A 23,927-nucleotide genomic window follows, 5' to 3' on the forward strand; every position below is an offset into this window, starting at 1 on the left:
GGTTGTGGGCACGGGTTCAAAAGAGCTGTTAAGGCAACTTTACCTGGAGGCAGGGTGTATTCCTGATGACGTTTGCCCGGGCATTTCGTAGCCAGGTTGCAAAACTGAGCAAGGAGGCTCCCAAAAGGAAGAGGAAAGCAGGGCCTTTTCATAACCAGCTCTTTAGCAGAGTGATTCAATGTGCCTAGGGGAACACAGGTAGAGAGAAGAGCAGTTAAATTTAAAAATAAATAAATAAATAAAGCTACTGTTGATCTGGTTTAGGTTTATCTGATCAAATACACAATACATTCATATCTGGGGTGTTTAGACTTCAACTTGGTGTGGTTACCGTCATCAGTAGCCACTTTCCTGGCTTCCTCTGCGGGGGGGGTTCTTGCGCAAGCAAACTCTCCTTGTGCCCCAGCTGCTACTGCTGCAGCTGAATTTCATCTCTTCACTCTGCAGTTGAGAGTAGATGAAAACTGACATGATAGCCGAAGTCGAAATGCGTTGGTTGCTTTCTTCAAGATCTGTGCGCCTCTAATAAGAAGACCCAAATCAGCCTAGAAGGAAGAAAAAGGGGGAGGTTAAAGCGGTGGGGAGGGGGGGAGCCCCCTTGCCTTGGGTTTTCTCTTCCCAACGAATTAACACGGGAATTGTGTTCCCTTGTATGAGAGGGCGGCAAAGTCCGTTGGAGCATGGCATGTACCACCGGCCCCAACCCCTGTTTTGTACAGTTGCCAACGATGCCCTACTGACGGGAAGGCCACCGTCTCAGTGCGGGCTGCAGAGAACACCTACCTGGGTGCTGCTTTCATTCGATCTGTGTTTCATAGTATTTGCATAATTCGAACACTCGACAGATATTTTCCCCCCAGGGTGCTCTGGCTCCGGAGGTCTGCCCCGTCTTCCTCATTGAACATCCGCACCTGAAATACGCCACAACTCGCTCTGTTGCAAAACATCCTGTGGGTAAGTGTCACTGTTGTTGCTACGTATGATGACTGGAAGATGGAAGACACAACCCGGTTAGGCCGTGAGGATGATTAGGAGATGAAGGAGAGAGTAGGAAGTGGAGAAAGAGTCTTTCCTAGGGGAAAGGGGGAGTGTCGTCTTTTTCAAAAATTGAGAAACAACTCAAGATTAGCAAGTATAAAATGCAAAATGGCTTGGTCTGGAGCATTTGAGTGTGTATGTGTGTGAGAGAAAGAGACGTAGAGTGGGGAAACTTTACACTTTTTGGACACTGGGTCGTTTTGGAGAATTTGGGCCGTGCTAATACAAAAAAAAAGGTAACTTTTCCAAGCATTGATGTGCACAAAAGGTTCCCATAACTGGGGTTTGCTTCACTGAACCGTGAGTGGGGGGGAAAGAGGAGACGAGAAACGCTTCCACCTCCCTCAGCTGGCTTTCTGAAAGAGTAACTGGTCCTTCTCTCCTTTCCCGGGGAGGCGTTGAAGTTGGTCCTCAGCCCCATGGGGTTCTCAGAGCTGACATCCTGGAGAAGATGAGGAAGATCGTCCGACACGGCCTTGATTTCATACGGATGTTCAACGCAGGTACGGCAGTGGTCCACAGTCGGGATCTGGACCTGCAGTGCAATTCAGGGAATTTTCAAGGCACCCTCCTCTTGGATCCCCCTTGCTGTCCACACACACACACACACACACACACACACACACACACCGGTTTCCCACCCTCTCTCGGGTGGCTCCTGAGCGGGCTCAGTCCTCTTGATGGGGTGTGCTTTGTGTTCTTTATTCCCAGCTGTTCTGTTCTTCAGAACAGATTCTGGGTGTGCCTTGTTCTTGCATTCCACTGCCCCCCACCCCACTCCCACTTTGGATTCCAGTTCTTGTCATCCTTCAGTACCTGGGCTATTCCACAGAGCATCCCGTTCCCCCCCCCGCCCGCAGATGCTGTCAAACTGGAGCTCCTCCCATCAGCACTAGTCAGAGTTGAGGGACGGAACCCCAAAAATTCCCTCATGGATTAAAGCAAACCCATATTATGGAGACTTAAGTGCCAAGCTTCCTTCTCAGGCATGTTTGGAACCAAAAAACGTACATCCACACTGTGTAAAACCCATAGACTTTTTCTGTTGTGCACCTCTGTATCAGCAGAAATCCTATAACTCTTTGCTCCTGAAGAACTCCTGCCAGATCCCACCAAAGACCTTTTTTTAGCCCAGTTCCCAGACCGGCTGACCAGCCGTCTCTGGGACGCCCATGAGGACATGACTGAAATAACATCCTGTCCTGGACATTCAGTCCCAAGCCACCGACAAGGCAGAGGCACCCTGTGGCTGGCAAGAGAGGCGAATGGAGGTCATTGGTGGGGCATGCCGGGCGGTAGAATTCGAAAAACAAAGATCCAGTTCAAATCATATGCAGAAGTTCAAACAATCCAATAATAGGCAAAAATAATATTGCATTTGAAAAATTCCTGATCACAGCTCCCATTCTTGCCTCTGAAGGTATGGTTGGGCGACGGTGTTATCTGATAAATATAATTGGTATACGTCATAGGGTGCTGAGCAAAATGAAGTTTTTTAAATGGATTCTATTGTTGCCAGAATGCATGCCATGGCTTATACCCTCCGATGAAGGTCCCTGGTTTTTGCTGTTCAGATAGAATTTAGATCAGGCGCGTTACATGCCTCACTCCCTATCTGGGTCAGCTTTCAGGAGCTCACCCTTCTGCAAGAGGAGACTCTTAACGAGAAGCTTTTTCCTGTGAACAGATCCAGCTGCAGTATTAATTACCTACAAACCGTTATCACGTTAATGGTTTCATCCGTTGTCAGTACATCAAGCGTATGTTTCATAAAAATAATAATGATAAAAATAATAAAGAGTCTTTGACATTAATCCTTGGAGACATGCTTCTGTTTCGCCCTCAGGACAAGCCTTCCCTCCCTGCACCATCGAGGCTTACAAAATTGTGGAGAAAGTGGATTATCCGAGAGGCAAAAACAACGAGATTACCGCTCTCATTCACCCTGACCTGCAGGTAAAAACAGCTGCTATTCTCCCCCATCCTGCAGTCCATCATCCTACCCCTGAACAACGACAATGTGATAGTGATTGGTGTGTACAGAAGTGTTTCTAATGCAGTTTCACTGCCCGAGATGGATCCAGAAGGGCATTCCTTTTCTGCCCCAGAGTTCTTTACAGGGAAACTGGAGCCCACACGTCTCTGGGTAGGAATACGAGAACCTGTGGATTCTCGTGGTGGTGGACCTAAGAAGCCATTAGAGGAGTGGTGTGAGCAAGGACGGCCACACGCCATATCTGTTAACCATGGAGTTTCCTTTGTTTTCTGGGTTGTCCTCAGGAAGTAAAAGGGCAGGGCCTCAGGCCAGGACCTTTGCCCTTATGTACCTGTGTTGCAGTGCTTAACTGCAGAAGCTGTTCCCACGACCTGCTGAAGGTCAGAGGCCCAGTCGGGCACACAGTCAGGTCCCTTTACAGGATACTGCCCTATCTCTGTTAGTCTTGAGTCTCCTGAGAAAGAAATAAGGGTCTGGAGCCAAAAGAAGAAGAAGGAGGGCTGTACTAGCCATTAGCCAGAAATACACACTTCATGCGTGTAATGTGCAATTTGACCCCACAGATCTGCTTAGTTAGAGACCCATCAACAGGCACGTGCCTTGACCCTGGACCTATTCCGTTTTCATTGGTTCTTGGACTTTTTAACCTCCTTGTTTCCCCCTCGATTGTACAGGATCAAGACTGGCAGCCTCTCCACCCTGGCGACCCTATATTTTTAACGATGGAAGGCGAGGTAATCCTGTATGAAGGAGAGACCACCGTTTACCCAGCCTTTGTGAACGAGGCGGCTTATTATGAAAAGCAACAAGCGTTTGTTAAAACGGTAAAAGAAACATTAAGTGCACGAGGCATCAGAGTCTCTCAGAACTAAAATAGTTCTCTAACTGGTTCAGAACGTTTAGGACCAGGTTTGCTAACTTTTTCGCCTCTTCTCACCCAAGATGGCTAGAACAGGTAGATCATAACTCAGACTGAGAAGTGAATTTATAACTGTAAGTAATATTAATATTAAGAAGTACTCTGAGCACTTTGAAGACCGTATGCACTGTCAAAAAGCTTTACTGATATGAATGTATGTTAATCCTCCTAGTTTTTAAAAATGCTAATCTTTTTTAACAGCAATATCTGTAACAACAGGGGCACACTCTCTTTTGCTACTCACTGGTGCTATATTCAGATGTCCAGATCAAGGCAAATTGTAAGCAGTACCTGTTTATACAAAACTATTAATTTTTATTTATCATATTTACAATAAATATTTATTTAACACACTGACAACATCGTCACAACATCCCAAATAGGTCCGAACCCCCGCTTTGGCTCTGAAGTGATCGTCACGGAAAGTAGAGGCAACAGTTCCAGAGAGACGCCGTTTTATAAGACGCTCTCCAAAAACCTGCAGTCGCAACAACGTCTGCATTTGTTTATAGAAACATCCAAAGGCACCATGTAAACCATGATTTAACACACACACACACGTACATCCCAAGACATCGACTTGGCCTCAGTGAGCATTTCAAGGCACAATCTGCAGGAACCGCTGAATGAATACCCTTGCGGACAAAATAACTCTTATTTTCCTGGATAAAGTTAAAGCAGAAAATGAGGTAGCCAAAGCTTTTCAGTCCCATTTCATCTGAACCTCTGTGTCAGGAGCCAATAGTATATACAGAGTACAGTGAGTGGCAGATGGGATTTTGAAAAACCAGGTTACATCCTCCACTTCGCTCTGAAATTCACCTGGGCCAGTCGTGCAGTTCTCTCTCCTCCGCAGAGCTGGCGTGAGGACCAAGCGCAGAAGAAGAGAGCCGCATATACTGCCTTGAACTCGTCAGAAGAAAGATGAGGTAGAGAAGTGACTAACAACTCAATCAACCTGCTAGTCCCCTCCATCTCGTACGCCTGCCAGGGCAAGCAGGGATCCAGAACTTCCAAGGCTGAAAATTTCATACCGAGGTTGCCCTTCAAATCTGAAATGTGTTCGCTTTTCGCAAGGCCTTGTTTCCTCGTATGGGCACGACATGGTGAGAGTCCAGAAACAGAACAGCGTTGAGGGTTCATCATGCGAAGAAAACAAATGAATAAATATAAAAAAGAAGCCTGTGTTTCACAGAATCATTAAGTTGGAAGGAGCCTCGAAGGCCATCGGATCCAACTCCCTGCTCGATGCAGGAATCCAAATGCAAGCAGATCTCCCAGGTGGGTAGAATTGCGGGTCATCCGTTGTGTGGGGAAAGGCCCTCCCCGCCATTTCCCGCTAACCAGAAGGTCAAGCGCAGAAAGCGACCGTGTCTGCCATAACCGGACAGAGATCTCTCGGATAAGGAAGGAGGGCTGCATGTCACCATATCTTGCAGGGAGCCACAATGCGTTTTCTGACAAGCTAATTTCCCAAGTCTCGATTGCAGAGCAGGTGTTAACTTAGAAGGCAGTATGCATTTTCTCTAGCATCTCGTTTGACCCACGTTTATGGCTTCCAAGCGGAAGGTCTGAATATCCCAAGGCAGGCATCACCCAGTGGATGCAATCTCCACTCATCCAGTCTCCGGAAAGCGGGGCTGTCCGGGGGGGGGGGAGGTCTTGGTTGCTTCCCTCGCTCCATCCCCTCCTCCCCGAAGCAGCTGCTCTGTGCTTTCTGTGCCACTGTTCTGTCTTGCTCCCACCCCTGCTGCTACTCTTCCTCTCATCTGTTTGGCTATTCGGGTGGCCAGGACAGGCCTCCTCTTTGCTTAAGCTCCGCCAGAGTCCAGCTTAGGAAGAAAAGAAAAAGTGCAGCGGGAATGAGGACAGTTGCAGCCACCGGCGTCCTTTTCCGTCACACTCCTGTCAAGACACCGGTGGCCTTCACACTCTGCTCTTCTCCTGTGGGAAGCTAAACAGTTGTTTCCGGCAAATCATAGATTTCTTCATACGTATTCAGGGTCGTTTTGCTGTTACTCCTCGACACCTCCTCTTGCATGTTGTTGTGAACTGCAAGGAAATAGCAAAAACAGATTTTCGATGCATGGTGTCCCTTCCTAAAGAAAAAAGCAACTTCTACTGAAAGCACATCCCACTGATTCATTAAGGATTTAATCCACCCGATCTCTGTACAGGAGGTGAGGAAAAGGCCTCCGCTCACGGGAGGCCCTTCTTTCTCCATCTGGTTCACTACTGCCTGTCCTGACCGGCGCCTGGTCTCCCAGGTATCGGACAAGGGGGATCTTTCCCAGCCACTTCTGGGGAGGCCGTGGATTGTGTCCGGCTCCTTCTATATGCAAAGCCAGATTTGTAGTCCTCATTACAGTAAAAAAATTTTTGATTAAAAGATAAATATAGAAAGATGCCTTCTCGCAAGTCAGATATCAGAGTCTATCCGGAACAGGACTGTTTACACTGGGATGGCAGTTCTCCAGAATTTTGGACAAGAGACTTTTCTAAGCCCACCTGCAGAGGCCAGGATATGACTCTCCTGCATGTGAACCCCACATCTTGCCGACAATGTTTTCTGGGCAACTCCTGGTTTAGATTTAGGAATGGTCACCTTGAGGGGTTGCACCTCAGTGCTGAGGCCCTTTTGACACCTGCGCTAAAACTATGTGGCCCGGAGACTGTGCTTGTGTGGGTACACAGCATCACGTGGGCCCGTACAGTGTTGAAAAGCAACGGAGACTGTTTGGGTGTGTAAACTGTGCAGAGTCGGCCAGATTAAAAAACACCCAAACAGTTGTGAGTCTAGAGTTTTGGTGGGCGCCCGCGGACAGATGAGGAAGGGTGCAAACACATGGGACAGATCCCACCACTAAAATCCATTAGGCCACTGCTGCCATCACTCCCAAGTAAGTTGGAAAGGTTCGTGCATACATACGACCTCCAGTACCTGGGACAGGTGAGACGATGAACATGAATACAGTTAGAAATATACAGCTCTCTCTCTCTCTCTCTCTCTCTCTCTGTTTCCATTTTTCTTGGGCTGCCACCTCCCCAGTTGCCCAAAGGGAGATTCCCCTCACCCACTCCTTCAGGACCAAACACCCACAAAAGCCTTAAAAGTCTATGACTTGATTTCTAGAGAGACAAATAGGTTAACCGTCACCTGCTGGGCCCGGGTCTTCGTTGATGAAGGCAACGTGTGTTTTCCATTCTGTCCACTTGACTTCGTTGATCCTAGTGACAGAGAATATGAAGCCTGGATCACATTTGATATAAGACTGGTGTTTAGGATTATAGAGATGGACGGACTTGGTTTTTCTGTCCACGGAATGTTAAACAATGGCTCCCAGCTCATTTGAAATGAACGGGTGCAAGGGCGATCCAGAAAAAGAACGCAGGTTTTGAGGAGAAGTGTCTAGAATTATAAGTGGGTGTCTCCCTACCCACTTTTCTCTACTAAAAGTGTAGAGAGCCACCTTTTAAGCAGAATGAGGCGGTTGCCTCAGGCATAAGAACTGGGATGTCACAGAGGGCAGCAAATTATCAATAATTGATGACATTTGGGTTTTGGAAATAACGCTTTTGTGTTAAACAAGAGGAATGCATCTAATAATTAAAAATAACATTTTGAATGTAAAGTTAAACCATCAAAGCTTTTCTTTCCAGTCACTCTTCTTCAGATGCATCAGGATGCTCTCCTGTTAAGGGGAACGCAACCACGCCTTGATCTAACACGCTATGCTTCGATGCTGGTCGGCGCCATGCGCTCCTCTGCCTCTGGCACCCACAGCTCTGCTCATGAACAGCCGTTACCTCAGACACAACCGGGTGTCGTTGTCAGCCACTTTGCACCATTCCCCGAGCTGAAATTTCCGTCGCAGGCACTTTGGTAGAAGTTTCTCTGTTTCCACAATCGTCCGTGCTCTCTAGGGATTGTAGTGAAAATAAAAGTGTCATGTTAAAAAGAAGATGCCCACTCCACTACACCAGGAAATTAACCAAGTTTTAATTAAGCACATAAGCTGGCTGGATAGCCAGTCATTTAGGTTTCTGCCTGGGGGGTCAGTGGTTGGGAGTTTGGATCCCCCACTGGGCCTCCTGTAAAGTAGATCCTGCCTGGGGGGCCTAGGGTAAGCGCCACCCCCGGAAAGAAGGGAAGGGTCAACCACCTCTGAATCCTCTCTCCCTGAAAAGGGTCGCCGTAAGTCAGAATTCCCTTGGTGGTACGTTATTATTATTAATATTATTTGTGTATTCATTTGTTAGACAGATATGGATGGCTGTTTTGGAGGACAATAATGAGGAAATAGGGAGCATATCAAAACTAATCTACAGGGTCAGCTGTAACACCTATCCTGGCACCAAAACGCAAGAAAGGTAGAATGTGTTTGTTTCACTCACTCCTAAAACAGATTTTTTAAAAAATCCACAAGTTCCTTTGGTCCTGGATAAAATGGTATCTGGAAATTTTGGTCATTTTAAGAAAGAAAAACAAACTGAAAGCAACTTCTCCCTCATCTGCCCTTGACCACTTCTAAGAGGGTCCTACAACTCAGGAGTTAAAGATAAGAAGCCTTAAAAAAAAAAGAAAAGAAAAGCTGGCAACTCTTCTTCTGCATTAACAAGACAGAAGGATTCAAAAGGAGGCTTTTTAAGGAGTGAAAGACTCAAAGCCCTGGGGTTGGGTGGATGGGAAGAAGCAGCCTGTTCTGGTGTTTCGCACATTTCATTCCCCCTAAAAAAATACATTGGGTTCTTTCCATCTCCAGTACAAGGAGATTCCCGGATCTGGGCCCTTCCCTCTCTCCATCAACTAAAGTAAAAGACTCGCCCATCCCAGAGAAGCGTCAGACAAGGCGGCCGGCAGTCCTGCCCTCACGAGGCCCTGGTGGATTCTCTTCCCATCCCTACCAGGAAGGCTCAGCCGAACCGACCCACAGGCGAGAGACACACCTGAAGCCTCCAGATGTGTTCGCTCTCCTTGGAGATGTCCTCCACCGTCTCGCCCATCAGCGCGATCAACATGTTCAGGAGGAGGACGAAAGTCAGGACGACGTACGAGATGAGGAGCAGCAGGAACAGGACGGGGTACTTTGCATTCTCGTGGATGTCCATGTCTCCCAGGCCTAAGGTCAGCCGGAACAGCTCGATCTCAATGCTTCCCAAGGTGCTGTAGTGGCTGCATTTGCTGTTTTCCGGACAGTTTTCAATCAAGGCCGCAAGGGCTGTGTTGAGGAGTGGGGAGAAAAGACAAAGAGAGGGTCATATGATGCATTTGGAGAAGGTCTTTTATAGACCTGGGCAGCAGGGGTCACTCTGGCAAGGATGATTTTTGGAATCTTTTATTCCCCTAACCTGATCTGGAGGGAGAATCGCACAGGATCCCAAAACCGACATCCTGGGGATATTTTAGTGGCCCAAGAAACATATTATCCAACCCTGTGTTCGGATTCTGCACCAGGACCACCAAGTGGTGTGTGTTTTCCTTTTGTCTGGCTTTCTGATTTCAGCGTCCAAACCCATTAACCGAATGACCATTTTATTCACCAAATGAACCCGGGAACAAACTGTACAGACAACCCATCCTTAGACGAGGGAGTTTCTTAAATGTCAAAGATGTCTGCCGGTCAGGTTTTGTTCACAAGCAGGATGGGTCAGTCACACACACCCCTCTGGAACATGACCAGCGTTCAGCCTCTAACAATGGGACTCTCGTTCTGCTCTCAAGTAAGCAGATGCTGAAAACTGGACGTGGTGGTGGGGGTGGTTCATCTCCAGGTCATGATTTTCCTATGATTTTGTTGTGTGAAAAGTGTCTTTCTTTCAGTATACAAGCCGGTTCCTTCCTGTAGAAAGAGCAGCTTGGTATAACTGGAGAAGGGGCTCCCCAGGACAGCGCCTTTCGGGGTAAGGGTGAAAGGGATTAATTTCCCACCTCTGTGTGCTACGGCCTCAATCCTGTTTGTTCTTCCTACCCACTTTAAAAAAAAATACATTTGGCTCCTATCTTGTGAATCGTAATGTTAATGAGATAATCATTAGAGCAGTGGAATTCTGATTATTTAACGTTAAAACAGTAATCAGAATGGTGTAAAAAATATTCAGATTTATACAAGACTGGATGGTATTTTTTCTGGCAAGAATGCCGTTGTGGAAACTATTCAAACAGAACCATTGCCTTTGGGAAATATGAAACCCACCCGTCTCTGCAATTCATTTGATACCAGGTTTGTTTTTCATTTCCAAGGAAGCGGTAGAAATACCCTTAGGAGACTGACTGGTGATTAAAATTTTGATCTTGGGAAGACTTGGATGAATGACAGGATGCAAGCTTTCCTATTTCACAGAAAGTTTCATCAGGCCGTGGTTGATCAAAGGGTCTTGTGGAAACTCTGGAAGCCTGCCGGAGTAACCTACCAAGCTGTGTCCAGCGGCCTTTGGTATGACAGCCGCGGCGCACAGTTTTATGACCTAACATACAGAACGCCTGCCTGTGAGCTGCATCTCCCTTAATCAGCCGTAGTCTTGCCAACATCGGTGTGTGTGCAGTATCCCAATGTTATGAAAAGGTTTCACAAAACCTGGACGTGTTCGTTTTGGGGGGGGGGTTCATTGCAACTAAAGGAGCCCCTGGAGCAGGGCCCCCGGTGGCCACCCACCCATAATAGCCATCAAAGCATCTTTACCTACGCCAAATCCAAGGAGAAACACGATATACACCACTATGAACTTGATTACATCGTGCAGGATGACCTGGAAAGAAGAAGACGCCTCCGTGATTATCTTTAAAACCCTGCCGCTTCTCTAGATCTACAGGGCTGCCTCTTCCAGGGACCCGAACCTGAGCCTCTCAGCCACCCTGTGATCCCGCAGCCAGCGCCAGGAAACCCGGAGGATGCAGCTGGGGAAACCGTTTGCCTCTGCCACGTTACCAGGAGGAGGCACAGTTTTGTGGCAAGGCTCCGCTTTTGCAGGCAGAAAGCCCGGAAGGACTCTCTTATCCTGGACAGACGCCAGTCTTCCCAATCCTTGGGAGCCGATGACCCAGTCTGCCAGCCAGGGTGGATCCTCTTTTTCTAGAGACCCATACCCATGGTGCTGGTGATGGGAAATGTAGTCCAAGAGCTAGAGATTGAGGAAAACTGCGCGAGGCACCACCGCCTGTGGCTGGAGGCAGCTGAACTCTGCTTTCCAGACCCAAGTGGCGTTGCGTAGAACCCTAGACTTGCCTGCTGAATCATCACGCTGTAGATGCCCATGGACTGGAGACCCCGGGTGAAGTAGAGCATGTTTGCCCAACCCAAGGACATCGCCAAGACGAGGCAGGCCAGGTGCTCCTTGTAGGAGAACAGGTACAGGCACACCGAGAAGATGACCAGGACTGCCTGGATGAAGCTGTCGGAGGCAACGGAGAGACGAGGAAAATGTCAGTGATCCTGATTTGGTCTGGACCACGTTCCTGATCCCGGCCTTCAGCCCATGAGGCGCTCGGCTCCCAGAAACCATAAACCCCTTACTGTTAAAAGAAAGAAAACCATTCAAGGAACAGGGGCACCATGATGCTAGCAAGGCACTTTCCTGATGTTTCATTAATGCTGTTTGAATATCGCCTCTACTGATCTCATCATCCTCGTAGAAGTGGAGAGCTGGAAGGGACCCTCTCGATCATTACGTCCAGCCCTTCTTACGAAGGCTCCGTGGAGGAACTGATCTCGCAACCTCTGGCTCCACACCCAGAGGCCTAACCCACTGAGCTATCCAGCCGTAGCCATCATCCTCACCATCATCATTTTAGAACTGCAGTGCTGGGAGGGATCGTAAGGATCCTGGAGCCCAGCGGGGTGTCTAAACCCCTGAGCTATCCAGCAATCCATAGTCATTGCTGTTGGACAAAAAGAGGCATGAACAAAGCTAAAGGTAAAGTTCACTTGCCCCTTAATACCCCAAGAGCCAAGATGAGAAATGAAGTAGGAATTGATTGTTGTTTGTTTATTTAAAGTATTTGTACCCTGTCTTAGAAGGATCCGAGACAATTAAAAGACAATATTTAAAAGCTAAAAACAGTAAGTATACAGATACTTAAAAAGGAATTAAACAAGTATTTAAAATGGTAAATGAAATGAATACTAATTAGAATTTCTATGTTATGAAAGGAATGGATGGCAGGGTTGGGACAAGCATGAGATATTCAGTTAGAGTAAGCGCACGGTTCTTGATCTGACCGAATCTCTCTGCCTTTCCATTTCATGTCAGAAATTTAAATGACCTTAAACTGCAAGCAGATTCACATATTTGAATCATAGCTAAAGTCTGGTTTTTTTTTTAAAACTTCAAAGAGATGAGAAGGGGAGGGAAAAGATGAGGAAAAGCACTTTCTGTTAATCCAAGCCGTGCGCAGCCTCGAGATGGGACGCGGAGTGACTGTTTGGGCTCTCAGACACCACTTACAATGCAAAATGGAACCAGGCGTCGGAAAGAATAGACTGGAGGTCGCAAGGCCTTAGCAGGAAGATGGCCACACTCTGTGAATATAAATATAGAGAGACCAAATGAAAAACATACCCTCGGGAAGCAGCGACAAAGGCAGCACAGCCCACAGCAGTGTGGCTTTTTGGGATTCTGGCTATCCGAAGGGCACATGTAAGCGTCCCGCTCTCTTTCGGCACCAAGCTACATGAAACAGCCACCTCCAAAATTTTAAATTTAATTACTTTTCTCTCTGCCTGGGTTCCCCTTTCTCAAAAGTGCAGGAGTAGTTCCTCTGCTCACCCAACAGGTACAAATTTGCTGGCCTTTTGCGACACTCAAAATCTGCCACCTGCAGAGGCCTCCTCACTCTGCCCGATGCAGGGATGGTGGGCTGCAGCTCCCCACCCCATCCTCCTCCACCAACAGACACATTGGCTGGGGCTGTCGGGAACTGAACCACAGCATCAGAAGGGCCCGGTGTTGGTCCCGAGAAGAAGCCAGGGCGGCAGGCCCACATCCCACAGGGACATGCCTTGGGTGAGTGCCTTTGGCTCTGGACAAGAGAAACCCCCCCAAGTCTTCTCTACCTGACTCTCACCTCTTTGATGGCGATAAATATGGCCCCCAGCATCACCGTCACTTGGCCCATCAGCTGTAGCCAGCCCAGGCCATTGGTCATCGCGAGAGGATACGGTGGAGGCTGCCGATCAAAAAACCAAGGAGAAACACTCAAGAAAAAGAGAGCGAGAGAAAGCCCAGACTTACAGCAATGCACTATCTGTAATGCGCATTTTGGCCTGGATTTCCAAAGTGCATTGGATTTTTTTTTTTAAAAAAAAGGTCTGCACTGCCTCAATATTATGATGCTTCTCAACCATCTCTATTGCATTGCTATCTTTCTAGTTCCTCCTTCCGTTCACTGTGACATTCCCTTATTCAAAGTGACTTTAATCTTTGTTCACCTCAAAACCCAAGCTCCAAACACAGATTTACTAGGAATTTACTTCTGTCTCATAATTAAAATTTGCAAACCTCTATCAATTTCCACCCCGAGTTTAAAAAAAAAAGTGCAAATTTTGGTACATTCTTCAAGCCCAACTTAAAATAAAATTCTCCCCCATCTGTACTGGGACAATTCAATACTCAAAGCTCCTCCTATCATACAGAGGAACATATTGTCTTTAACACTGATGTCTCTTTATATGCCAATGAAAACTTTCCACGTCCATTTTTTAAAAAAGGCAAACAATGTAAAAAATAGGATGTCATTTGAAAGACAAATGCGCATACCATATCGGTGTGAGGCCGGTAGTAGGAGATCAACGTCAATACAACATTGTACATGAAGTACAAACAGCAGGACAGGAAGAACATGTATCGGGCGAATCTTTTCCACTTCGTGCGCAGGAGAGAATTCAGGGGCTCCAGAGCTAACATCTCGTGGCGATTCTGTAGAGGCGAGAGGAGAGGCAAGTCAAAAATCACCCTGGCAGTGTCGAGAAATAAACACGCAGACTGGTGGCTGAGACACAAGGGGTTCAAGACTTCTAAACCAAGCATCGCTGTTGAGGACCACAGCGTCAATTCTGGCTGGCTCATTTATCTATTTTCTCAGATTTATTGGTCACCTCAACGTTTGTATTTTTTGTAAAGTTCTATTTATTCCTAAGATTTATTGATCACTCTAGAGCTGACAGCACTCACACACACAAAAATGGCCCAGAACGATATAAATCAAAACAATAGGAGCAGCAATTTAACAAACTCCTTTAATATACAAATTATTTTATATGTACTGTATTCATTTATTTTAAATATCTTTATCTCGCCTTTCTCCTTAAAAAGAACCCCATTACTGAAACAATTTAGGTTTTATTTCTAGAAGAGCTTCTGGGCTTTCAAGAACATAAGGATTCGCCGCAGGATATAGAGGAGCCTGGGTTTGCATGATCAAAACACTTCAATATCATCTGCTGTGCCTTGAATCCCTCCACGTTTATTGGAAAACCTGACGAAAAGTGGAGAAACATTCTCAGCAACCGTATCTTATAGGTTATCCTTGTAATTTATGGTCACTCGGTCTTGAATGGGCAATTAAGAGCTATTGCCCTTACAAAAGATCTATTCCCAACAGGAAAGAAAATTGCCAAACTGGATTAAGACAGCAGCTCGCCTTTTTGAACTCCGCCTGAATTTTGTCTTGCGGGAGAGGAGAAGCCTTAAGGGGACAGTCGCCCTGAACACTCCAAAATTTACAACAGCACCACTGGATTTACCCCAATATTTGTGTTGTATACAATGATGTCCAGGACAGAATTCTCCGAGGTGGTGTCCAGTTCTGTCAGGTCGTAGAGGTTTGACTGGACCGGGCCGTACGCCCAGTCGGTGAATTTCCTGGAAAGGCTCCGGATCGTCTTCTCCTTGATTTCTCTGCTGAGGATGTACTTCAGAATCTGAACAAACAAGCACAGAGTTCGACAAACCAATAAAATTTTCGCAAGCTCTGCTATTAACCACCCCTGGATGTCTGGCTTTATATGACGATAAGGGTTTGCTTCCGCGCCTTGATTTTCGAAAGCTGCTCCGTCAGCTGTGATGTCTCAACGAAAAAGGTCCACGGTTGGGCAGTACCTTTATCGGGACCGACTCAAATTAGGAACTAGCACAAAAATAGGCCCATGCAAGCTTCTGAGTTCTTCAGGATTCTTCATTTGGGAGGGATACTAAACAGGAAAGTCCTGTTGGGCCACCCACTATGGAACCGACATCTGACATGCCCTCCAGAGGGTTCACAAAACCATCCCTGTATATTATTTCAGCTATCTAGCAGAAGGCAGTGTTGTCATTCTCAGCAGGCTGCTACAGAGGGACAGGTGCTTAGAAACTGGGTTGTTCTAGACCAAGTCTGCTCTTATTTATTTATTATATTTAAAAAGTTTTTAACCGGCCTTTCTCCTTAAAAGCAAAGGACCCGAGGCAGCTTACAACAATTCAAAGGCAGCATATTAAGTAAGTAAGAAAGAGTCTACAACCCTAAAAACGTAAAACACAACACCAAGAAACGTAAGTGATGCCAAAACACATTCAATGCAGAAAAAGGCGTAACAGTCCTCACCCTTCGTCCGTCCCTGTCCTCCTCCGCCCACCCCTTTTGCGTTGTGTCTTTTCAGACTGTACACCTGACATTAACTGCTGGATATAGCTCAGGGATTGAGATCTCTGGCTGTGGAGCCAGAGGCTGGGAGTTCAATTCCCCGCGGAGCCGCCTTCCTAAGCGAGGCTGGACTGGATGATCCAGAGGGTCCCTTCCGGCTCTACCATTTTAAGATGATCACCAAGGACTGCCTTCTTCCTGTTGTCTAAAATGTTCACGAAGCCTTTTTAACCCCACTCACAAGGGCGATAAAAGTCCTTAGAAATAAGCAGAGTGTTCCTAAGGCACTGCCAGGCTCTCTTCCCCCCCCCCCCCCGCCAATTCAACACGAAAGCACCCTTACCTCTAACTTCCCCGTTTTTGCAGCAAGCTGCAGAGGAGTCAAGCCCTCCTTGTTTTTCATCATTTCCAAATCCCGGCTTCTGCTTTTCATGAGGATGGCGTCATACATCGTCCGCACAAAATCGTTTTGCGTCTTGAAGTCCTCGGCAACCGTCACCAGCGCGTGCAAGATGTTGTTCCCTCTGGAATCCTGGGACATGATGTCCGTCCTGCCATTCTCCATCAGGAGCTCGACAATGTCCGGCTGGTTGGTGCAGGCGGCTAGCGCCAGGGGAGTCTCCCCTGAGGAGGGAAAGGCATAATGAACTGTAGGCTTGAGGAAGAGAGAGAGAGAAAGAGAAAGAGCAGCCGGCAAGCCCCTTCTTAGACTGTGCTTCCATCTTGTTCCAAGACCCAACGAATGTGCTGGCATCTGCTTTAGCCCAGAATCAAGGGTCTCAGTTTGCTCGTTTGCTTTCCTCTTCCCTCCCCATCATTTCTTCCTCTTGTGCCATGGCTTCATTGCTGTAAGCCTGCAGGTGGAGACTGTCAAGATCTTGCAGCTGCTCTGCAAGCCTTCTGGGGAAGGTTGGAAGAGGCCTCCGGAAGGGGCAGCTCGTTCTAGAGCCGTAGTTTCCCAACCCTGGGTCACCCAAGTGTTCCTGGACTACAAGTCCCAGAAATCCCGGCCAGCACAGCTGGTGGTGAAGGTTTTTGGGGTTTGCGGTCTGAGAACATATGGGAACCACCGTCCCATGAGGGCCCTTCCGCAGGCAGGAGAGGACAAGTCTCAGCAACGGCAGCCACAGGTGAGAGGGGGAAAGTTCAGCTCTTAATCGGAACAGCCTCCCCAAGATGCTCCGGAATTTCCTTCCTGCCTCGTGGAGGAGGAGCTCGGCAGACTTTGCATCAGACAAAGTCTGCCATAATGAGAGAGGTTCAGCTGCGGAGGTTGGAGAAATCCCTGCTCTGGATGCCACCCCCTCGAAAAGTGGCCATGCTGAGCTGGGAGATTCTTGTAGCAATCATTTTTTTAAAGTTAACCTTCTCAGCCTCAGCCCAGATCTGCAACTCTGGGCTCCCTCTGTCCGAACGTTCCCTCTTTCCCACAGCCTGGCAGGATCCGTCGAGCCCCTGGGGGCGCTTACCGAAATAAAAACCTTCGTGCTTGTTCTTCGGGTTGAAGAAGCCGCCCCGCGCACGGGCGTTGACGTCGGCCCCGTTCTGAATCAGGGTCTGTGTGATGTCGAATTGCCGCCTCTCGATGGCGATGTTTAAAGCGGTCTGTCCTGCCGCCGTAAAAAGAAAATAAAGACTCAGATTGTTCCCTAGACCTCCAAGGCACGAGACAAACATTGCGCACAAGGATGTGTGTGACTCAGCGCAGAAAGGCCGCACTGGGAGGATGAACTTTGTTAAACCTTTGAGTACACAGTAGGAACCCCCCTCCCCATATCTGTCGGTGATAGGTTCAAAGCCCCCCCTCTCAGCAGATGCTGAAAACTGTGGATAACAGTGAACGCTATACAAAGCATGGTCAAAGAAAAGAAATGCCAGAAAAAAAGTATTTTACCACGTTATTACCAGACCTGGCTCTCTTTAGTGGCCATTTCTGGTAAATAAATTGTGAAAATATGTATTTCTGGGTTTCTTTTAATATTTTCATACTGTGGATAAGCAAAGCCATGAATCCCAATCCTGCAGATACAGGGCTCCTACTGTATTATGGGGGTGGGGGTGGGGAAACTGCAGGATGTGGTACTCCTGTGATGAAGATGACCAGAAGTCATATTTCACCAAGAAGGCTACAGCCCAAGAAAGCCCACCATCACTGTTCTCTGGCGTTGACGATTATATTTGGTGAGGAAGCCCTGCCTAGTAAATCTGTTTTCGGAGCTTGAGCAGGCACCTCTGTAAGCCTCTTCCGTATAGGCTGCATTGATGAGTCTTTCCAAGATCTGATTCTCCTCGGCAAACGAAAGCAGCATAATCACGACTTCCTTTGTGTTCTGGTTGATGTTCAGCAACGCTTTCATGAGGCACGTCTTTCCGGTGTCTGAGGAGGTCATTTTTTTCATCAGATAGTCTGGGGAGAAAAACCAAAGAACAAAATAATAATAACAAGAACAAGAACAAGAAGAAGAAGAAGAAGAAGAAGAAGAAGAAGAAGAAGAAGAAGAAGAAGAAGAAGAAGAAGAAGAATTCAGGGAGATGAAAAGTAGGTGTCGGTATAAAATCATGTGTGTCCCACACAACAACAGATTTTTTCCAGGTTTTTTTTTAAAGTCCCGGTGTTCTGTTCATTGTCTCCCTCAATGAGCATTGTCTTGTTCCCAGCAATCCTTCCCCCTCGTGCGACCATCCTTTGGACTGTGTGGTCACCGGCTGCCTTGGGAACTACAACTCCCTGAACAAACTACAAGTCCCAGCTCTTTTGGCTCTGTGCTGTCTGGAGGATGCTGGGACATGGATTCGGCAAGGGTAACTTCCCCCAAACTTCCTCCTCCCTCGGCCCAGACACAAAGTATGCCAATTCCAAACCCCCACCCCACCCCTTTGTCAGTCGAGTCGGAGGCAATATGTGGATCCAAGCCGAGAGAGAGAGAGAGAGAGAGAGAGAGAGAGAGAGAGAGAGAGAAAAGGGTGGCAGCCGAGGGGGCAGCTTCCGGCCCACCTTGAACGGGCAGGGTCCGGCAGGCGTGGGAGCGCTCCTTCAGCTCTTCGAGGAGACCCTGGAGTTCCTCCCGGTTGCCCTCGGACACGGCCCGGAAGAGGTACTTCTTCAGCCTCTTCCGGTGGTGGTTTTGCCGAACGCTGTGAGAGCAGTTTGTGCTGGAACCAGGAGAGAAAGAAAGAGCAGTGTCGCACCGGGACGAGGGAAGGACGGGGTGGGTGCAGAAAGGCAAACTTTCCTTCAACTACCAACTCCATTAGGTAAGACCATAGTTTGGAGGCATTTTGTTTCCACTGCACGATTAGTCTTTCCGAAGAGCAAACATGGAGCGGGGTGTAAAAGAAGGGGCCGAGGTAGTGGGGGGGGAGCAGTGTCGCTTCAGGCAGCGCCAATGGCTGTGCCGTCCATGCCTGGGAAGCCGGGGCTGAGCCGTAACGGGCTAATCCAGACAACAAACCTGGGTGAGCCCCCAAAGGGTGGCTATTCACCATGCCAACTGCAAGCCTCCCCTTAAGGCATGTTTTGGCAAAAGCTGCTTTTCAGGAGGAGATGTTTATTTATAGCCCGTCACTTCAGAAGAAATAGACAAACCAATACCTAGAAACCAGCGGCCTACACTTTTAGACCACACACGGCAGGTGGAAATCGGGGTGGGGAAGCGATCAGCAAATATAAGCTGCTGCAACGCTTGGTTTCTAGAAAACCACCGAGCAGGAATAAATTTCCAGTCCGTTTACCAATAGCTCTCCGCATTTGGGGTGTCATCCTGGAGAGACTGGGGAGAATCCATGTCTTCGCAGTTTGCCGAAGCACTGAGAGAAGGAAGGAAGGAGAAGACGCTCAGGTCAGGAGAGGAAGCCCACGGACAGCAAATAAAATGGCAAATGCTCGTATTATGACTAGAATTCTAAGACAAGCAACAAGAAGAAAATGCTCTGCATGATTTGACTGCTCCTGTCCGCTTCTCTTGGGTCCTTTTTTCAGCTCAAAGGCGGTGTGAAAAGATCTGGAAGCAAGGAAGGAAAATTCAGTGTCCCTAGTCTGCAAAAGAGGCGTCGATGGAACCTACCAAGGCCGGATATTGGAGTCCATCGGCTTCGAGAAGACGGGCGGCGACGTCCGGCTGGGCTCGACGTTGCTGTCAAAGGTTTCAATCTCGAGAAAAAAGTGTGAACTGTTGAATACATCAGGTTAAAGGGATGATTAGTAGGAAAAGCATGAGGAACGGCAATAGGATCACCTGCTTGCCTGGGTGGGTGAGTGGCTAGCATTGTGCTGTGACCATGCTGGCTCATAGGGAACCTCCATGGACAGGAACAATCTATCTGAGCCCTACCAAGGGCTCAGGCCCTCATCTTGGACTTAGTGGGCTTCCCATGTGGGGAAGAGGGGGAGGGACTCGTTATTGGTTTATTTTATACATTTATACTCCTCATTTTCTCTGATGAACTCAAAGCGGGAGGCACGGCTCTCCTCCTTTCTTGGCTTCTTTATCCTCCACAACCCTGCAAGGTAGACGAGGCTGGTTGCATAGCTTGGTGGAGATCTGGATTTTGCAAGTCCCAGTCTGATGCTCTGAGGCAGATATTTATACTGATTCACTGGGGCTCATAATGACTTTTAAACATACATTTCCCCTCATTCTATCTAAAATCAAAGAGGACAGCTGACAGAACCTCCCAGCACTAGAGTAGTCTACCTCAAAGAGCAGATAGCAGGGTTAAACAAGGAAGGGTGAGGTTCAGCTTGCGGGCTTCCCAGTATCTGTCTGGCCACCATGAGAGCTAAAATGTATTGAATGAGTTTTTAACCAGAGCATGGAAAGAACCTTTCTCTTTTTTTTTCCTTTTTGGTGGGACGGGGAGAAAATATAAAATTTTGTAACTTCTGATTTCAGTCTTATCCAGGTGGGCTCTTCCTATGTTCATAATGGCTGCCAGTTCACTAAACGAGTTTGCAGTCTGCTCACCGCCTACCTTTTTAAGCCTCCCTGTCACTTGAAAATAGATTTGTGGGTGACCGCAAAACCCCACGGCCGATGTCACCCAGGGAAAACAAAAGAGGTAAAGAAAGAAAAAGAAGCCACCCACGCGGAAAATGGCATGAGAAAAATGCTGGCGCTCATTATGAAGCCAGTTTGAAGTGAGTTTAGAGCCACCTGCCAACCCCGGGGATGATGTTTCTCAGCTGTCAAAAGGGTGTGTGCCAAAAAGACTGGAGTGCGACGGACAAGAAACACAACCGGATTTCTGGAGCTGGCCAGCAAAGAAAGTCTCACAAGTACACACACAAAAACACCAGCACAACCCCAAGGATCAATAACGGTCCTTCAGAAAGCAAAGACGGCGTAAAAGGAGGAGTTGAAACAGAATCTGAACACGTCAAGAATGTCTAGAAATAATCTGTCATTTGCTGCGTCAAGGAATAATACATGTCGGTGGCCCTATATTGATCACGGGCTGGCTGTTCTGCTAGGCTGCGAGACTCAGTCTCATCATCTGTTTTTCAGCAAACCATTCAGAAGGCAAGAGATTGCGCTGAGAAGTGGACGGTTGATCGACAGCCTAAATGAGAGATTATGAAGCCGACTGTTGAAATGTTGGGGAGATTGGAAGGGGGGGATAGCAAGTCCTTACAGTTTCCCAATCAAGAAAAAAGGGGAAAATCTCCAACCCCACACATGTTTTGGCCCCTTTCTGAAGCCAGCAGCACTGAGGATGGGAAGCCAACGCCTCACATTCTCACATCCCGCCCCCCCAGGGCCTCGGGCGTACGGATTCCATGGCCAAAAAGAGACATTCCTCTGTGTTTACAGAGGAAAACACCCAGAAGTCCTCCCAGTTTGTGGAATGTGGAGAGTGGAAGAGAAGAGCCAAAGCCGGCGTCAGAATCTTGCCAGAAATGAGACAAGTTTATAGATTTTTGAAATCCCTAAGCAAACAGCGGAGTCGTAGGACAAATTTATTCAATTTTGCTTCAGGCCGTCTGAAAAGAGCCACGGCCAGGAACAGCTGAGTGTACTCAGTGTGTCGGTCCAGAGGTATCATTTACAGCAAAATTCAGCATCCTTGGTGGATTCTAGCATGCCAGGAGGTGGAAGACCAAGGGAAAAAAAAGCTTGAAAAAGTTCCATTTCTGGATTAGTGGTCTCCCTGAAGTTTGAAACACAGTACCACGACCGAGCAGGTAAGAGAGTCGTGAAACCGAGCGAGGGATTGCAGCTTTCCACCTATGCAGGCTCGCTCCGCGTGGTGTGGTTTACACATCATGGGAATTTTTTCACGCCACACCCCATGTGCTTGGTCAGGAGAAATATCTCAGCCAACCTGCCTGCCTACCTTCTCCTGCCAACGCTGGAGGCTCAGATCCGGCGAACGAGCATGTCAGCCGAGGTGGTGGTGAATGGAAAAGAGGAAAGGAGGGTAGAAATGGTGGAAACCTTTTTATCCCAGGGTGTTTCATGCCCATCTGGACTCGGATTGTCAGCTGGCAGCGATGGCCCTCGAGGATCTCGGGAGGAAAAGGCTCTTCCTTCTCACCCTCACCAAGAGGCTGGTGACAGAACCGGGAACCTTCTCCGAGCTACGCCACGGGAAGACCCTAGCCTTCGTCATTCTGAGAGGCATCTTTCCTGTCCCCCTGCCTGATCCATTTCTCATCCGGGGATACTGAGGGCTAAGCCCAGGACCACTTATTGGGTGGGAAGGAGAGAAGGACTCCAGGCAAGCCAACAACGGCAGGGCCGTGAGTCGGCTCTCGGCCTAATATTAAAAGGCTTCAGGGAGCATCACATCAACAAAGCACACTAAGTGCAAGATACAGACCTAAAAATCAATGCTTTACTTGCAGCCCTTTTGACCTTGAGTTTTTGGGAGCCTCTTCATTTCAGACTTCCTTTTCCTACCTTGTCAGGATGTTGTCGGGAGAAACAGGGTGGGGTGGGGTGGGAAACCTGTGTCCAAGCCTCCGAGGGATGGCTCGAACGTGTGTGAAAGAAACAGGATGTATTTACCAAGAGACCGCTACTTGGTTCGCCCACTTTCCAGGGTCGGTTTGCCCCTGCGTAGGCGTAGCTGGGTTCCTCACCGCAGGCCGCGTCACTTCGGAAAGCGTGGATCTGATCCTACTGAAAAACACACCGCCTCTGAAGTTTGAGGAGGCAGGCATCCCGCAGATGGGGGTCAAGCTGTGCCACCCACGACCACCATCGATCGCTTCATGAATAGCAGAAGGACATTTATTTGCCTCCAGCCCGCGAGTGATGGATGGGCAGGGAGGGGGCAGAAGAGGCTGACTTTCAGGTGAGGCTTCCAGGAGGGGCCGAGTCTAGACTTGGATTCAGCCCAATCCTGGGAGAAGGAAACAGAATCCCTGCTCATTCGCATTCTGGATTTACGATAATCCCCGGTGTTTCCCATCGGTGATCAGCAATGGCGACAGGGACTCCCTGCTCCCTTTCTCCACCCGGAGGGAAGACTTCAGGAAGGGGCAGGGAGCCAGATTTAAAAACCGGCAGGAAGCGCTCACTTTAAAAAAGGCAGCTCCGTCTCCAGCCCTCCTTCCACCACACACGGCCCAACTTAATCTGTATCTTCCTGGCTTCGTTAAAAGCGAAGAAAATATGTCCACCCGCTCCTGTGAGCGACAATCGATGCCCTAAATCTGACGGCTGGTCCCAACAAGAGTCAACTGACTGAATTAGAGGGACTTTCTTCAGTCAGTCAGTCAGCAGCTGATGTAATGGCTCCCCTCTCTTGGGATTAAGGATCGGACTCGGACCACAGAGCCAGAGCAGGACCACAGAGAACTGCCGGAGGGGCTCAGGGGTTCGGCAATCCGGCTGTGGAGCCAGAGGCTGGGAGTTCGATTCCCCCCCACGGGGCCTCCCTGACAGGGACTGGACTCCATGATCTACTGGGTCCCTCCCAGCTCTGCAATTCTAGGATGATGATGATAAAAGAAGACGGTGTGTCATGTATCTTGGAGGAATAAGGGAGGATTCAATAAGGGGCCGAGTTCAAAAACGGCCATCTTGTATAATTTCACTGACTAATGTTTACCCCTCTCGTCCTCCAAGGAATTCAGGGTGGTATATAGAATTCTTCCCTCCATAGACCGTCAGACTACAACTCCCATCATCCCTTACCCCTCGCTCTGGCAAATAGGGCTGATGAGAGTCGCAGTCTGAGAACATCTGGTAGGTTGGCTGTTGCCCACCCACTTCCTCTGAGCTCTAAATGGCCCCGTCGGTTAAACCAAGAAAGCACAATTGGCCCCTGACTGAGAGTCACGGCCGAATCAGGATTTGAATCCAGGCCTGCTGCCTGGTCCCACGTCACCCCTTCCACCGGAGGTGGCCTAC

General features: G+C 48.2%; 3 protein-coding genes across 15 annotated transcripts in view; 1 reads left to right on the forward strand and 2 right to left on the reverse strand.

The window, feature by feature from the left end:
• Positions 1-850, reverse strand: part of SPATA22 (spermatogenesis associated 22) — a 15,489-nt gene extending 14,639 nt beyond the window's left edge. Inside the window, exons 1-2 of the mRNA XM_020809030.3 lie at positions 332-850; positions 44-184 (exon numbers count right to left, since the gene is read on the reverse strand). Of these exons, the coding sequence (XP_020664689.3) occupies positions 44-152 (109 nt within the window). The 5' untranslated portion in view covers positions 153-184; positions 332-850. The remainder of the gene's footprint in view (positions 1-43; positions 185-331) is intronic.
• Positions 1-4,313, forward strand: part of ASPA (aspartoacylase) — an 18,707-nt gene extending 14,394 nt beyond the window's left edge. For 4 of the 6 annotated variants that reach the window (XM_072978626.2, XM_020809036.3, XM_072978625.2 and 1 more), the window contains 4 exons: positions 846-954; positions 1,434-1,541; positions 2,885-2,994; positions 3,709-4,313. In XM_072978626.2, coding sequence (XP_072834727.2) covers positions 846-954; positions 1,434-1,541; positions 2,885-2,994; positions 3,709-3,906 — 525 coding nt within the window. In that variant the 3' untranslated portion in view covers positions 3,907-4,313. The remainder of the gene's footprint in view (positions 1-845; positions 955-1,433; positions 1,542-2,884; positions 2,995-3,708) is intronic. The other 2 variants (XM_078379159.1, XM_072978624.2) reach the window with 1 other exon arrangement.
• Positions 4,248-23,927, reverse strand: part of TRPV3 (transient receptor potential cation channel subfamily V member 3) — a 25,978-nt gene continuing 6,298 nt past the window's right edge. For 2 of the 8 annotated variants that reach the window (XM_072978604.2, XM_020809024.3), the window contains 17 exons: positions 22,578-22,691; positions 19,635-19,739; positions 19,303-19,377; positions 18,566-18,723; positions 17,801-17,977; positions 17,040-17,180; positions 15,914-16,194; positions 14,693-14,869; positions 13,707-13,865; positions 13,015-13,116; positions 12,396-12,469; positions 11,177-11,342; positions 10,634-10,700; positions 8,901-9,172; positions 7,761-7,873; positions 7,111-7,181; positions 4,248-6,005 (listed from right to left, as the gene is read on the reverse strand). In XM_072978604.2, coding sequence (XP_072834705.2) covers positions 5,908-6,005; positions 7,111-7,181; positions 7,761-7,873; positions 8,901-9,172; positions 10,634-10,700; positions 11,177-11,342; positions 12,396-12,469; positions 13,015-13,116; positions 13,707-13,865; positions 14,693-14,869; positions 15,914-16,194; positions 17,040-17,180; positions 17,801-17,977; positions 18,566-18,723; positions 19,303-19,377; positions 19,635-19,739; positions 22,578-22,691 — 2,350 coding nt within the window. In that variant the 3' untranslated portion in view covers positions 4,248-5,907. Of the gene's footprint in view, positions 6,006-6,037; positions 6,886-6,994; positions 7,182-7,760; positions 7,874-8,900; positions 9,173-10,633; positions 10,701-11,176; positions 11,343-12,395; positions 12,470-13,014; positions 13,117-13,706; positions 13,866-14,692; positions 14,870-15,913; positions 16,195-17,039; positions 17,181-17,800; positions 17,978-18,565; positions 18,724-19,302; positions 19,378-19,634; positions 19,740-22,577; positions 23,901-23,927 lie in introns of those variants that run through there. The other 6 variants (XM_072978608.2, XM_072978607.2, XM_072978610.2 and 3 more) reach the window with 5 other exon arrangements.

Source organism: Pogona vitticeps, chromosome 7, assembly GCF_051106095.1.
Source record: "Pogona vitticeps strain Pit_001003342236 chromosome 7, PviZW2.1, whole genome shotgun sequence".
Lineage (NCBI taxonomy): Eukaryota > Metazoa > Chordata > Lepidosauria > Squamata > Agamidae > Pogona > Pogona vitticeps.